The sequence below is a fragment of the Aulonocara sp. 'chitande type north' Nkhata Bay genome, linkage group LG12 (assembly GCF_057382095.1).
Source record: "Aulonocara sp. 'chitande type north' Nkhata Bay isolate Kocher_YH1m ecotype deep benthic linkage group LG12, A_spYH_male_GT1.1, whole genome shotgun sequence".
NCBI lineage: Eukaryota > Metazoa > Chordata > Actinopteri > Cichliformes > Cichlidae > Aulonocara > Aulonocara sp. 'chitande type north' Nkhata Bay.
In genome coordinates, this window is record NC_141355.1 from 30,110,274 (window position 1) to 30,125,076 (window position 14,803).

At 36.5% G+C, this 14,803-nt stretch overlaps 2 protein-coding genes across 17 annotated transcripts; both read right to left on the reverse strand.

Moving 5' to 3' along the window:
- Window positions 1–927: 927 nt before the first annotated feature.
- LOC147317727 (uncharacterized) lies at window positions 928–6,493 on the reverse strand. 14 transcript variants are annotated; one of them, XM_086315015.1, is made up of 12 exons: window positions 6,376–6,462; window positions 5,949–6,000; window positions 5,793–5,839; window positions 4,639–4,947; window positions 3,989–4,014; window positions 3,736–3,885; window positions 3,486–3,606; window positions 3,150–3,353; window positions 2,833–2,916; window positions 2,029–2,170; window positions 1,375–1,537; window positions 928–1,250 (listed from the first exon to the last, which is right to left on the reverse strand). In XM_086315015.1, coding segments are annotated over exons 5-12 (1,101 nt in total). In that variant the 5' UTR covers window positions 3,991–4,014; window positions 4,639–4,947; window positions 5,793–5,839; window positions 5,949–6,000; window positions 6,376–6,462; the 3' UTR covers window positions 928–1,015. The 14 variants fall into 14 exon arrangements, with proteins under 14 accessions (XP_086171141.1, XP_086171142.1, XP_086171139.1 ...); XM_086315016.1 differs by lacking the exon at window positions 5,793–5,839; XM_086315013.1 differs by having other exon boundaries at window positions 4,639–5,839.
- A 1,832-nt stretch (window positions 6,494–8,325) lies between these two features.
- Window positions 8,326–13,608, reverse strand: LOC147317728 (uncharacterized). 3 transcript variants are annotated; one of them, XM_086315028.1, is made up of 6 exons: window positions 13,546–13,608; window positions 12,587–12,647; window positions 12,430–12,474; window positions 10,690–10,845; window positions 10,394–10,486; window positions 8,326–9,453 (listed from the first exon to the last, which is right to left on the reverse strand). In XM_086315028.1, exons 4-6 carry the CDS (start codon window positions 10,759–10,761, stop codon window positions 9,139–9,141), a joined length of 480 nt encoding a protein of 159 aa, XP_086171154.1. In that variant the 5' UTR covers window positions 10,762–10,845; window positions 12,430–12,474; window positions 12,587–12,647; window positions 13,546–13,608; the 3' UTR covers window positions 8,326–9,138. The 3 variants fall into 3 exon arrangements, with proteins under 3 accessions (XP_086171154.1, XP_086171152.1, XP_086171153.1); XM_086315026.1 differs by having other exon boundaries at window positions 12,426–12,474; XM_086315027.1 differs by lacking the exon at window positions 13,546–13,608 and having other exon boundaries at window positions 12,426–12,474; window positions 12,587–13,110.
- Window positions 13,609–14,803: the final 1,195 nt, after the last annotated feature.

The window sequence follows — 14,803 nt, forward strand, 5'->3', positions numbered from 1 at the left end:
CTTAATATGGCCAAGTGTTTTCTGTTGACAGTTTTCAGGTGTTTTACTTGTGCTTGTGTGCGTGTTTACAGACAGGAGGAGGTGATCAGTTTTACCTCCTGGTTATATGTCAGGGAATCTGGTGTACTAATATAGTGTGTTTAAATGCCAGTTATTACTTTTTTCCCCATGTATAATAATATTTGGTTGACAGAAGAATCCCAGAGAACACCTGGACTTCCCTTATGGCATAGTATTTGGGAACAGCTACTCTAAATCATTTCATTGTTTGACTAGCTCACAAGACTCAGCTTAACATAACACTAGGCAGACACACTTAAACATCATAAACTATTGAGGGAAATTATGGCTATTTGGTATTCCAAGCATGAGTCCATAGAAAAAAAAAAACTTTGAATGTTGTAAAATGTGCAGTTTAGCACACATCATCTCTGTGTTTTCTTTCCCGGTTTTTACTCAGTGAGATTCAAATGTTTGTAAGGCTGTTAAGCATGAATGTAACAAGTGCTTGTTACTGTCCTTACATGTAAATACACACATAATATACATCTAGCATTCAATCTTTGTAAATAAGATTTAGAACTTTTACATTTTAAGGCAATCAAGTTTGGGTTTTTTAGTCTGCATTGAAGATCTTAAAACATTTATGATGTTTTTGGTTGCAAGTGAAGCAATAATAATAAGTAATGACATGTTAACACAAGATAACATTTGAATGTAATATTTAATTCAATAATAGGTATTTTGTAACTGGATTTGAATATTGTGTGTAGCTTCCTAATAAACCCTACTGTTCTATAATTGATTTCACTTTGTGATTACTTATTTGACAGCACTATAAAGAGCATCTCTCCAAAATAATTAAAGTACTGTTAAAAATATCATATTAGTTTTATAAAATCAGAGCTTCAGAGAATCAAGTCAAACTCATAATTAAATGGTTGATTTTAATTTACAGTACAGTACAATTCAGCACATACTGGAGCTGTGTGAATACTTTTCTAATCACATGCAGTCAGCAGGTACCCAGAAATTTTCTAAACTCTTCTTTGATGTATCTGTAGATTGGACGGTAGAGGCGTCTGTTTAACACCATGAGATCAACAGCAGTCTCAGTGTGGGCGACTCCATGAAGAACATTCAATGACATCTTAACAGAGCGCAAAGTGAGAAGCTCAGAGAATCTTATGGTAGATTCAGCAGGAACCATAATGTCATTGGTCCCATGGAGCAAAGCGAATGGAGGCAATCTGTCAGAATAAAAAGGACTGTAGTAAATAAATGTCTGTAGTGTGTTTGTGTTTCCAATAAAGAATTGATGTATTAGATTTCAGAACTGGTGTTAAACCCATTTTTTTATCCTTTTCCACTTACCTGTTGACTTTGTCCTGGCTGAGCTTCTTTAGTAAGTGTGTTGGTGAGTAGTATGGAAGGTTTTCCACACCATTCATCGCTTTGTGCATGGGGGACACTCGTTCAACTCCTCGTTTCTGTTCATGCTCATAATGGTCCACGATGTTGTAGACGCCGCTCAGACCTGTCCGGTGGATATAAAACAATTAGTCTACCTTATTAAGAATAACAGGAAAGAAAAAGGTCATTTTTTGATTAAGTTGTTAATTTTCATATTTTTTAAAAGTGAAAATATGAAGTACTTATAATAAAATAGTAATATGAGTAAATGTGTCTGTAGCTTAGGAGACAGAACAGGTCATCTGCTAATCAGATAGTTGGTGGTTTGATCCCTGGTTGGCTCAGTCTGCACAAATATCTCTGATGCGTTCATCACAGTGTGAATATTAGATAAAAAAGCACTTAGACATAGAAAAATAATGTTTGTGGGAGTGCTTGAATGAGGCAAGTTACACAAAGTCTTTGAGTGCTCAGGTAGACTATAATACAATCTGGTAATATACAAAGAGTGAGACAAACATCACAATATTGAAATGTGTATATATTGAATCACTGTAGGGGAAGACCATTATGGAAAACAAATACTAATATTAAATGATGAACTTCATTTCTTACCAATAATTCCTCTTATCGAGAGCAAGACTTCCTGCTGCTTGCCTGGCTCTATGGAAAGCTCCTCTCTTGTATCAACAAGAAACAGTGTGGTGAGTGTACACAAATGTGCACCTGCTGAATGCCCAATTAATACAATGTTGTCCTATAAAAAAAAAATACAACACAGAACAGCATGCTGTACGTGATTATACATTTTTACCTACTGAAGATTAAGTTAATGCACAGATACACAATGATTTTATTTTTAAAAAGGCTCTGACGAAGATAAAGTACAAGCATGATTAGTCTGTATACAGGGGCTCAAAACTTAGCACTGCTTTAATTCTAGACCGACACAGCTGAGCAGCAGTGTTTTAGAGTTTTCCCTGGGCAGTGAGGAAGTTGGTAAATATCAGAATATCAGGAGTCCTTGCATGCCTAGCTCTGTGCCTAGCACAGAGGTAACTGGTTCATTATTAATTTTTATAAAGAATCCTTAACCTCCTAAGACCCGAACTCTTCCACGACATGCATTTTTAATTTTTCTTTGATATTTGGGCATATTGGGGCCCAATGAATGTAAAAACAAAGAATTACCAGATTTTTTTTTTTTACCTTATTTTTGTTTTTAAGAAAAATAAGAGCCGTATATGAGGATATTCATTTAAAATCTTGATAGAACAGTAGCAGTATAATGTCCTCGTAAGTGGATATCAGGCGCTTGTAGAGCAAAATTAAGTATTTTGGTCTAAATAACCCAAAATGTGATGTCCACATATGTGGACGCCAGGTCCTAGGAGGTTAAATAATTATAAGCTGTCTTACTTTGTCAAAGTTGAATTTCTCTCCATTCTGGTGGGCCCAAATCAAGCAGTCAGTGATATCTTGGACCATCCCTAAAACATTCCCCTGACAATCACAGTCAACCAAGAGTCAGTTTAGAAACAACTTTATTATTTAAAATGAAAGTTGATCTTTGTCCTGTAAATTTACATTTTTGGTTTACCTAATTTAAATTCAATATGTATTTTATCAACTAACACACATATGCGATAAAATATTATCATTCATAAGTTGTGATTCAAGGATGTTATGACTCATAACATCCTTGTGATTACTGTGTGTTGTTTAAAATCTCTCACCTTTGGATATGTGCAGTAATCAGGACAAATTACAGTTGCTTTCAGTTCTTCAGCCATCCGACTCCCCAGTAAACAGTAAGTGGACCTTTCTCCTGTGCCCCATGCACCTCCGTAGACAAATACTACCGCCGGTGATGGCAGCTTCCTTACATTTGGAGGGTGGTATAAGTCCAGCTTGTTGCCTCTGCGGCCAAACGTGATGCCCTGTCAAGCGTCCACACAAACAAACTGATTATTCACACGTTCTTCAGCACTAACTCAACTGATAACGTCATTGATTGTAAATAATAATCAAGAAAACAGGTAGATTTTCTCAGTGAGTTATCCTTAACCTACCTTTTCATAATACTTTAGATTCCTCTCATCGTTATACCATGACTTCAGCTGAAAGTAAACTTTCCAATACTGCAGGTATTTGAGAAGATCCAGTGTAGTGAGGGTCAGACGATATATTCGCCTGATGAAGAGGCCAAAAGCGTAAATGAAAATTACAAACATACTGCTCAATGAGTGGGCCAATAAAACAAAAACATCAAACAAAACAAAAGACAATAAAGGAACATGTGTAAATTATTTTAAAAGTTACCTTGGATTAAGAGCTTCTATGTACTTCTTATACCCAGGCTTGTCAGGCCAACCATAAATCCACTGACAGGCTAAACAGATGGAGTAGAGCAGGCCCACCAACATGACACCCACAGTCACAGACAGTGACATGTAATATTTTATATCAGACCTTTAAAAGCAACATATATTATGTTAAGATTCATTAAAAGTACACTTAGTTTGTGATCTTCAAGAGGATATACTTAACTTTTGCATTATACTTAGGATCTTACATTCTTTATGGCTTTATCTTTCCTACCTGCAAACATAAAAAAATATAAATTATAAGTAACAAAACATAAGTAATAGAAAACAGTATAAATTGTTTTCAGAGAAATGATGGCACAAAGTTACGATTGCAGTTTTCAGAAGTGTGTCATATTAAAGCTCATTTTGTAAAGACTTTTAGTTGTAACTACTTAATTTAATAATGTTTTACTTAAGCCGTAATTATTAACAATATTAGGTCTTTTTCTGTTAACCCAGGCTTTCTGCTTTAGTCTCATTTCACATGCACATAAAAACGAGTTATTTGATGCTTCATTCACCCTCCTTCTGTGCACAAAGGATCAAACTAAGCATCAGAGGCAAAAAGGCTTGAGTGCATGATGAGTGGAGTGGACATTCAAAGAAAAATCCACATAAATGACAGGACCAAAATTTTGACACCAGAAAACTGCATCGTGATGTGATGATGATGATGACATTTTTCACTACATCTTTCACAGGGTTTTAATTAATGTTGTGGCTCATGAAGTGAGCCACAACATTAAAACTGGGCATCAGAATGAAGAAGAAAAGTGATTTAAGTGACTTTGAATGCGGCTTGGTTATTGGTGCCAGAAGGACTGGTCTGAGAAGTTCAAAAACTCCGGGGACTCACTGGGATTTACTGGGATTTTTCCACACAACAATCTCTCGGGTTTCTCTGGAGTTTGCAGAGAATATTTTTCCATCTGTTCGTCCATCCATCCTCTTCTGCTTAGTCAGGGTCAAGTTGTGGGGACAGTAGCCTAAGCAGAGAGCACAAACTTCCCCCTCCCCAGCCACCTTCTTCAGCTTATCCGGAGAAACGCTGAGTTGTTCCCAGGCCAGCCGAGAGATGTGTCTCAACCATGTTCTGGGTATACTATACACCCTTGGAATGCTTCAAGGCAGACTGAAAGTCTTGAGTTTCTCTGGGTGAAAATGTCTACTTGATGTCAGAGGTCAAAGAAGAATGGACAGACTGCTTTGAGTTGATAGGAAGACAACAGTAATTCAAATAGCCACTCATTATAGCCAAGGTATGCAGAAGAGCACAGCAGGTTGAAACTTGAAGCAGATGAGCTACAGCAGCAGCAGACCACATAAGTTAAGAACAGGAAACTGAAGCTACATTTCACATAGGCCCACCGAAATACCCCAAAACAAAATCTGATGCTAAAAGAAGGTTTATTCAGTTACTAAATAGGTCAGTTTGTTGAGTTATGATATTTTTTGAGTAGAAGTCTGTTTAGTTTACCTCTTTTATAGGCCTACATAGTTCTTAAAATAGCTTATTTCTATTATTGTGTATTTTTGAAATAACCTCTTATCTTTTCTGGGATATAATAAAAAAAAACATAATTTAAAGATTATATCTGTGCTTGGACGTTCTTGGCTGCTTGGTCCATTTGAAGGCAAATTTGAAGGCACTTATTAAAGTTGGCTGATGTGTATATTTGTATTTAATGGCTTAGGACTTTCAGAACATTAGTACATGGCTTTTTACATAATTCACAAACACAAAACCATTTACTTATGAATAGCTTTCATAAAGAATTGGAATAGCTTAGTGATGGTTGTCCTTAAAATTGTACCACAGCACTCTCTAGTGGGGTTTTATAGGACGTACCAGCATTCAGAAAGGCGCTTTCACTCGAGAATAATTTTAAAAATCATATGAGCACTTAATAACTCTTGATAATAAACTGATAAACGCGATCTGTATATCAAATAGTTCTGGTATGGAATTTAATATAAGTTTTCTGTCACGTATTTTCGCAGTTCTCCTACCGTTGGACGTTTTGTTGCCAAAGTACGTTTGTCTTCTCTGTCACGACCTCGTTGGGCGAATGAGTAGAGGTGGAGGACAAATGCAAACAAAAACTAAATATATATATCTCTCTATATATATAAAAAAAAAGAAGAAGAGCAGTGAAGAGAACCCACCTGCACTTAATAATGTCACTGCGGATGACTGAAGCACATGTCAACGTTCATACTGTGTTGTTTCATGCAGGTCAAGTAAACGAGAACCACAGAAGAAAAACAAACAACTTCAATGCAAAAGTTGAAATTCCATTTCTTGTCCCAGCTTACCCGAAGTGTAAATCAATTCACGACAATTCAAAAGGCTCGCAACACGGCAACAGATTTTAGAAAGGGTAATGTAAGCGAACCTTAAACGCACTTCGACCCATTAGACCTGACATGAGTTTGATTTATGGCGCTTATCTGTGGTCTTCATGCAAGACAACTCGATAGTACAGCACCATAATGTTCGTAGTTCCCCTGTAGGTTTAACAGCCCAATCATATCATATCAGCAGATTATGGAAATGGGAAAAGTGTTACAATTCATATTTACATTTACAGACCTGCCCCACGTTTGTGCCCCGTTTTCACGCAGGGTGTTCCACGTTAACTGGTTTTTGGTGGTTAGATTTATTTACAGATTCCACTCCCCGTGCTCCAGATGTTGCATCCGCAGATTCGTCATTTTCACTGAGCGGTCAACTCTGTCTGTCTGCCAGTGCGTCATTCAGTTTGACAAGATTAAAGACTTAGGCATTAAATAAAAATAAAAAAGGTCCCCATCTCCTGCCCAAATGGATCAATATTATCTTCAGACAACAATTAAATTATTTTAATATAAAAAACAAAAGGCATTATAGTTTTTGCATGTTCCTACCATTATTTTAATCTTATTTTGACTTTTTGTTTCTTTACTTAGTTTTAGTCTTTATTACTTATTATTTTATTTCTAACAAATACCAGAGGCAAGATAAATGAGCATAGATATTACAGTTTAAGCAGAATTTTAGAAAGCAGTTGGCTCACAGGCGTTTAGACACCCAAAGCCTCACTTGAAATATCAATAAAACCCTAATCTTGCAGTTTGTGAAAACAAATTTTTCCAAATGAACAAATATCAAAACTGAGGATACGCCATCTTTATTTTAATTTACTTTATTTTAGTTAGTTTCTTAAGTTCTCAAAATGATTTCAGTTATATTTTTTCCGAAGGTCTATTTTTTAATTTTTACTTTAGGTCACTAAAATGTTGTTGTTTTTTCACATCACACATCATAACATTGAAATGTATTCATTTCCAGTGCTGTTTGGGGTGTGAGAACAGCCACTTTTAAATGGTTGGTTCCTCCCTAAAAGGCTGTTGGAAATTCATTAAGGGTGTTTCATTTCAAATTTTAATGTATTTTCTTCCATCTGCAGCTCCAACCATTCCAAACTGCTGGAGCTGGCTTTGGTTTGGTAATGTTTGGCTAATTTATCCAGTTTTTTATTCATTCATCAACTTTCATTCTTCATTTCTGTGTGAATCAATGCTGATTTACGTAAACGACTGGCAAATGTTTACTATGAAGAGTATATGTATAAAATTGAAATTAAATTGAATGAATATATTTGACAATTAGAAAAAAAAAATCTGTGGTCTTTCTTCAAAACTGATACAGCTTTTAATGATCCTAAATGTGTCCTTTGTTTGTTGGACAAAATACTAAATCCCAAAATAAAGTAGTGAGAGCAGAAGTATAATTATCTTGCAGGTGCCATTTAATAACCATACAATAACTCATAATAAAGATCAGAGGTATTTGTGGTAACTTTCCTACATTAATCGGCCACTGTCCATAAGTAATTTATCAGTACATAAAATATGAGCACTGGCAGTGTATGGCCACTAGAGGGGGGTAGAATTATGTCACTTGCAACAAAAAATTTTCAGTCAAATCTGTTCAGAGACTGAAGCTAGAAGACGATAGTGAGTTAAGATGGAAAGATAAAAGGAAGTATCATCATTAGTGGTTTAAAGCTTTAAGGACTACACAAATCAGGGATATTCTAGCCAAAGTACCGGGCAAAACACTGAACCCTGCCTTACTCTCTGATCCGTTAGAGAGGAAGTAATTACACTCAAAAAAATCTGTTGTTGGATGAACACAATTTAATCATGGCACCCTTTTTGCACACAATTTAACCAAGTACAATAAACCCTTTTCGATCATGTCAAACCAACACATTTAGCATTTGGTGGTTTAATGTAATCAGATTACGTTGGATCAACATACTATACTTACATTGATTTGAAGTGATTTATTTAAGTATGTAGAGTGAAATTTGTTTTAATTCATTCTACACAATTTAAAAAGTTTAGGAAAACAGAATTAAATCTTGTTGTTTCAACAACTACTTTGTTAATCAAGTCAATGATTTCACTCATTTCAACCAAATTATTTCAATTAGATTTGTTTACATTTGTTACACATTTAGAAACCCACTACTTTACAAAAAAAGTCACAATCAGATTATGATAACATTATCTTTATTAACTGGATTTAGTGGACAATATAAAAGCTTACCATTTTTGTACACCTGCAAGCATTATGCCACTTCAAAAGGTAAAACGTTAGAATACTTATTTACATAGGTAATATGTTGGAACCAAAGCTTCCACAACTAAAAACAGATGCAAAATTTGCTCAATATATCGACTGCATTTAAAAAAAATTAAACTAAAAGATAAAAAATACATCTCCCACTTGGCAAGTTAAAACATGTGACAAAATAGAATTACTATTGTGTGAATTTGGAAAAATAAAATAATTAGAAATAATTTGGGGGCAGTACAACAACAAAACAATCCATAGGTGATGAAAATCTATATTTGTTTGGTGTATCTCATTGAAATAATTATTAGTTTGACCAATTTTTACATTTCTGTATTTATTTTTTTAATTTTGGTTGCAGTCCTCCACAGCTAGCAATATAGTTTTGCTGTGTTTTAAAACATGCTAGCAAGCAAAATGGAAACAATAATACAGTGAACTTAACAGGTGGCAGTGGTCTTAAACTTTACAGGACCTTGACACATAAACACAACATAGTACTTCTGTCAGTACTTCTGATCCATTTTGAGCCATCTATATAAGGACAAACAAAAATCATCTGCAGTGCTGTATAAAAGGTGAATTGCCCAACAGAGAGAATCCAAAAACTTAAAAAAAAAAATTTTAAATGAAAGAAAAAAATATAAACAACTCAAATATTACCATTATATATTGGAAATCACCATTGCACCAATGAACCATTCAAGACCTATCAGTCATTTTCAAGTGCCCTCACCCCATAAGCTTGTTTTTCAGAAACTGTGCCTTTGAAGACAGCTTTTGTCCATCAAGATTTAAAAGTATCTTCTGGAGGACTTCAAAGGTGCATTTAAGTTCTGGTGGGTAGCTCAGGTTCAAACAGTATACGAGTCCAAACAACAGAGCACATGCTTGTGCAATGTTACCCAAATCAGTGTTAGCCTCCACACCCTCAATCAGGACACCAACGTCCTCTGGGTCATCTTCAGGTTCAGCACCCTCCTTCTGGATGACGTACACCCCCATCACAGTTTGCTCCATGCAGCTTTTTGCCTCGCTGTCCGTATCCTACATGAAAAAATATAAGACAAAGTAAAATTTAAGAGATTGTTTAAACAACTGTTTCTATGCTGTTCATAAAATCCAAGTACTGTAGTTAAAGTAATAAACAGAAAATTACACACCACTAAAGTAGTTGTTAGTAATTACTCCAATACATAAATTATAAAATACACCTCTCATGTCAAAAGAGGTGGCATAATTGACCTCTCACCGGCCCCTCCCCCGAAAGGGCCATTGTCCAATTACACATTATAGCAACCGTTACTGTGTCTGACAAACATTAACCTCAAGCAAGAAGCGGTGTGCCCACCGATACGCCGAGAGATTGTGTCTGGAGGAGTTGTGTTCTTTCCATTCACAAAGTCAAAAACAACGTGAATGGATTAAACAGTGTGTATGGCCCCATTCCCAGGTAACTGTACCGAACATTATGAAGCATGTCTGCTTGCACATTCGGGTACCCATTGGTGCGCAGAGGAAACCATTTGTTTGTCGGACGTAGCAAGAGTAACTTAGGGGGACAGGACTCGAGAAAAGGCTAACTCAGCTGCTAAAATAAAGCAGGTATAGAAGTGTTAGTACTAAACAGCTCAAAGTTCATAGACATTTCTATTTACAAATACTGATGACCATAGCAATGAAAAAACAACAGGACTTGTTTTAATCCAAGTACAGATTCAAAAGCAATATTGTCTTGATGCATGTTAAATGCATTGTATGTTTGTGTATCAAGTTTAAGTAGGCATAAATTTCTTTCCTTCCAATACCAAATCCCAGAAATTCTTTATTGCAACGCTTAATACTGTTTGGTATTCAAGACATCCTTTCCCCAATACCAGGTGTCTTGTTGCTAATCTCAAAATTTTAATTTTAACGATTTGCATTTGAGGCAACGTCACAATTTGTATGAGAATGTTACGGTCAACATGCTGTCACAGTGACTCACCAAGTACTCCTTTATTAACTTCTCATAGTCTTCGTTTAGGTAGATGCACAAAGACTTCAAGATGCATGCTCGTCTGGTATGGATGTTGTCATGCTGGAGAGGAGGAGGAGATAATATGAGCCAAAACCAGGCTGTTTTTCTTAAAGCTATGGTAATCAGTTAACTTGCATAATTATTCTTTAGGTTAGAACCTGGCATGTACCATTTGTTAAGCTGAAACAAAATTGACAACTTCATCTCCAAATAAAAGTTATTTTTGCTGCCTATGACAAAGTCTACTCAATCCTAATACAAACCTTGGAGATGGCAAGCATGAGACCTCTTATTTTCTTTCCACGTGTCCCTCCTTTGGTCAGAAAGATTTCCATTAAGCGTGGCGCGTATTGGTCAAGCTCGGCAAAGAAAGTAGATAGCAGAGGCTTTGTGGTGATTCGCAGAAACTCCTTGTCAATCTGCAATAGAGAACAAATACATTGATTAAAAACTCAACTGTATATTTCACTCACTTCACATCTAAGCTGACTAAAGCTGCTTTTAGAAGACCATGCAGACATCAGTGCTGTCTGTGTAGAACATGAATCAGTCTGTGTCAGATCCTGAATTTGAAATTTCCACTAAAGTCACAAGTAAGAGGCAAGTGGAACCAAGATCTGGGCCATTTGCTTTTTGAAGTTTGCAAAGACTGCTAAATTGCACCAGTGGTAGTTCACTCTTTGCAACATAGTATGCTGTTCTAAACAGATTTTTCAGGTTTATTTTTAGTATATTATTTGCAATTGGTGTTTGTTCTGGGAAAGATATTGCAGACTGAGCAATAATCCATTTCTAATGGGGGCCTTTCTTAAAATTACTGGTCCCAGTAACAAAGGCGCTTGTCGACTCAGGAATCGAGGGAAAACCAACAACACACCCGGCAGAACATTATGTTATTTACACGGGTGCACATAAGTGGTCCGCATGTGCGCATTCGCTGTCAAAATAAAAGACGCGCACCAGATAAGAAGTTGCAACACGCGTTTGCATCCATATAAAAAGCACTGTTTTTGTCCGCTAGAGTGGGATTTTCACGGCACATTCTGCACCACATCTGTGTGTTCATCATTTGTTTGAAGCCAGCTCACCTCCTTCAACCACTTTTCTGAGAATACGCGCTTCTTTTGTGGTTCGGACTCCTTCTGACATTTCTTTGGAGGTGGAGGAACACCAAAGTAATTGCTTAAAGGAGCTTCTTGACATCTTTAAGAGTTCTAAACAAATGTCTGTCCTCCTCCTGAAAATCTTATGTACGCAAGCACGCGTTGCAACTTCTTCTCTTGTGCGTGTTTTTTTATTTTGACAGCGAATGCGCACCTGCGGACCACTTATGTGCAGCCCTGGTTATTTAGCTCGTCATATTGCAGCCACAGAAATCCTTTTGTCCATGAAACCATAAAGCTGCACTTTCTTTTTGCCTTATAGTCTGATTTGTCATAACTTCTCCGTTTTGTGGTAAGCTTTTCTTTGGCTGTCACTTCTTCACCCTGACCTGTCTTATTTGGCTCAGCAGAACTGAAATATATATCTTCCTGCTTTTACACACGCACTCACATAAGCTCAGCGATTCTCTGCGCGATCAACCTCTCACATGTTTAAGCTGCGGGAGATTTCACTTGTCATGCTTGCATAGTAAGCTAACGATTGATAAGACGATGTCAGAGGAATTGGTGCGCAAATTATCCTCACTCACAGATCAGTCCTGTCGCTCTCTATACACAGTTCGCACGATTGCAAAGTGAAAGCAAAAAACAAGCGCAAATTCAAACGCGATTTCAATATGTCACATATTGACAGTGGCTCACCGATGCCAATGATATAATTACCCAGCTACATTTCCAAAAGAATGCAAAAGCATTGACATATTTTTTTCCTTCCTACAAAAGCCGGACGGGCAGGGCAGAGATAGATTTTGGTAGCCCGACTGGAAAAATCGCTAGCCCCGGGACGTCGGGCTAGCGATTTTGCGAGCCCTGTACAGCGTTTCAATAATTTGTACCTACTACTCTCCCTGATGGAACAACGCTTGCACTGCCACATACAAGTCACTGAAAGAAAAAAAGAAAAGCAGTTTTAAGGATGGTTTTATTGGCACCTTTTTTTCCACTTTGATTAAATCATAAAACTATCATAATAAATATATGATGGTAAAAGGCTTACCATGTATTAAAGAGGAGGCACAAACAATCAGAAAAAGGGGTCAGCTTTCTTTGTGGTGTTACTATGGTAAAGAAAACAGACAATTATTTTATAAAAATTCCAGTGGATTTTTTTTTACTTTGTTGCAAATGTATAAAAAAAAATACAAATACATATAAATACCTCTTGCAATATAAAATTCACAGATAAATATCCAATCTGTTGCCAAATGTAATAGCAGTGTTTCACACTATGCAATAAAGATGCTGGTAGTTGCGGTAAAGGTCCGACAGGCAATTTTCATAACTATCCGCCATTGCCTTTTCCTCTGACCTCGTGTTTATGCTCTTTTTCCCATGCACTAGCGATCAAGTCAATTCGAAGGATGCAGCCCCTGAATTTGGACACAGCTAATATTTAGCAACTCGCGCATGCTAGTTTAACTTGCATTACTGTGAGAGGCCGAATGCTTAAAATAAAAGGAGAAAGAAAGAAAGAAAAAATGCAAATAATAATAAAAAAAGTGAACAAAGACCATGTCTTGCAATAACCATCATTTAAAACCAAAGTGAATGCTAACAGAGCTAGGTAAAAGTTCAATGAGACAACCATACTAGCTTTAGCTAACTTCATTTACTTTGAAAGTGAATTACAAACGTGTTAAATATTGAATTAAACATATCAATAACCGCTAAAAACACTATAAGACTAACTGCAAAAACAGGTAAAAAAAAAAAAAAAAAAAAAGAAAAACAATGAAGTGGAAATGCTAATAATAGTATAAATATACCCAGAGCGGATTAGAAATCAGGTATTAGACGGTACCGATTGGCACCGTCTAATACCAGATTTTCACTGCATTTGCTCCACTCCCGCTGTCTAATGACAACTTACACATTTGGAATTAAAAACATTGTTAAACAATTAACGGACAGAACAACTTCGTTTGACTAAGATATTTTGAGTTATTTATTACTTACCTGTATTGTGGAAGATTCCGCAGGGGGAAATGGCAGTTCACTGAACACATAACTTTCTCCGCGTTCCCGCCTTTTCACTTCTGGGAAGTTTGAGCATGCGCACTAGGCATCGGTGCCTTTTCACTTCTGGGAAGTTTGAGCATGCGCACTAGGCATCGGTTTTAGAGTTGTTGATTTAAAATAATTACATTTAATTGAACTGAAGAATGCAAATCTAGTTCATTAAACTTTTTGTTATTTTATGTTAAACCAACAACTGATAATGATTTAAAAACCTAAACTCAATATGTTCATGTTAAATAGACAAATGTCTATTGAATTAATCAAACAACTGCCTTAGTTGACTTTTTTGAGTGTAGACGTGGGGGGGAGTACTTGTATAAAAGTGCTTTGTCAGAAATGTTCGGTGCTAATGTAATATGTTTGTAGTAAATTATCCCTACAAATGCAACTATTTATTACACCTCTGTGTTGTATTAATGTCCATCTAGCATCAGAGACATTCTCTATAAATTAAGGGGTTTTGCTGGCCCTGACCATGGAAAACCTTCGCTTCAGCACTGCCAATTCAAGGAAAGCAGAGCTACTGTCCAACCTGAGGGTTATTGTTATAGTTGGCCACACAGAGCGGAGCCTCAAGCCTTGAGTTGGTGTGTGGTTCTTCCTCCGTCTGCCACAATGTGGGGAGTCCCAGGTGCTTTTTGTAAAGCTGCAGTGGAAATGAAGCCACTTAGTGAATGAGAGCCATTCAGCTGCACTGAGCGCACAGTCAGCCCATTCTGAATGCTGTGGTAACTATTCACAGCATTTGTCACTTACAGTTTAACACTATCATCAATTGAATTATGTCATGTAGAGTGATATAAACATATTAACACCTGACATTCATTCCTGATTCTGTGTGGGTGTAAGCTGAATACATTAGCTTTTGTTTTGTCATTAAGTCCATTAAAATTATTGGTCTTTTATTATTAGTAGAATGACATACCAGGTAGCCAAATACAGGAACCCGGGGGGATCTATTTGAACTAAAATAGGATTTACAATTATTATTCTGGAAAATGCTCATGATAGTAGAACTATATATAGTCCATTACCACAACTGCTTTAGAATTCAGGCCCCTCTTCTATGGAACCACCTTCCAGTTTGGATTCAGGAGACAGACACTCTAGAGACTCTACTTTTAAGATTAGGCTTAAAACGTTCCTTTTTGCTAAAGCATATAGTTAGAGCTGGATCAGGTGACCCTGAATCCTC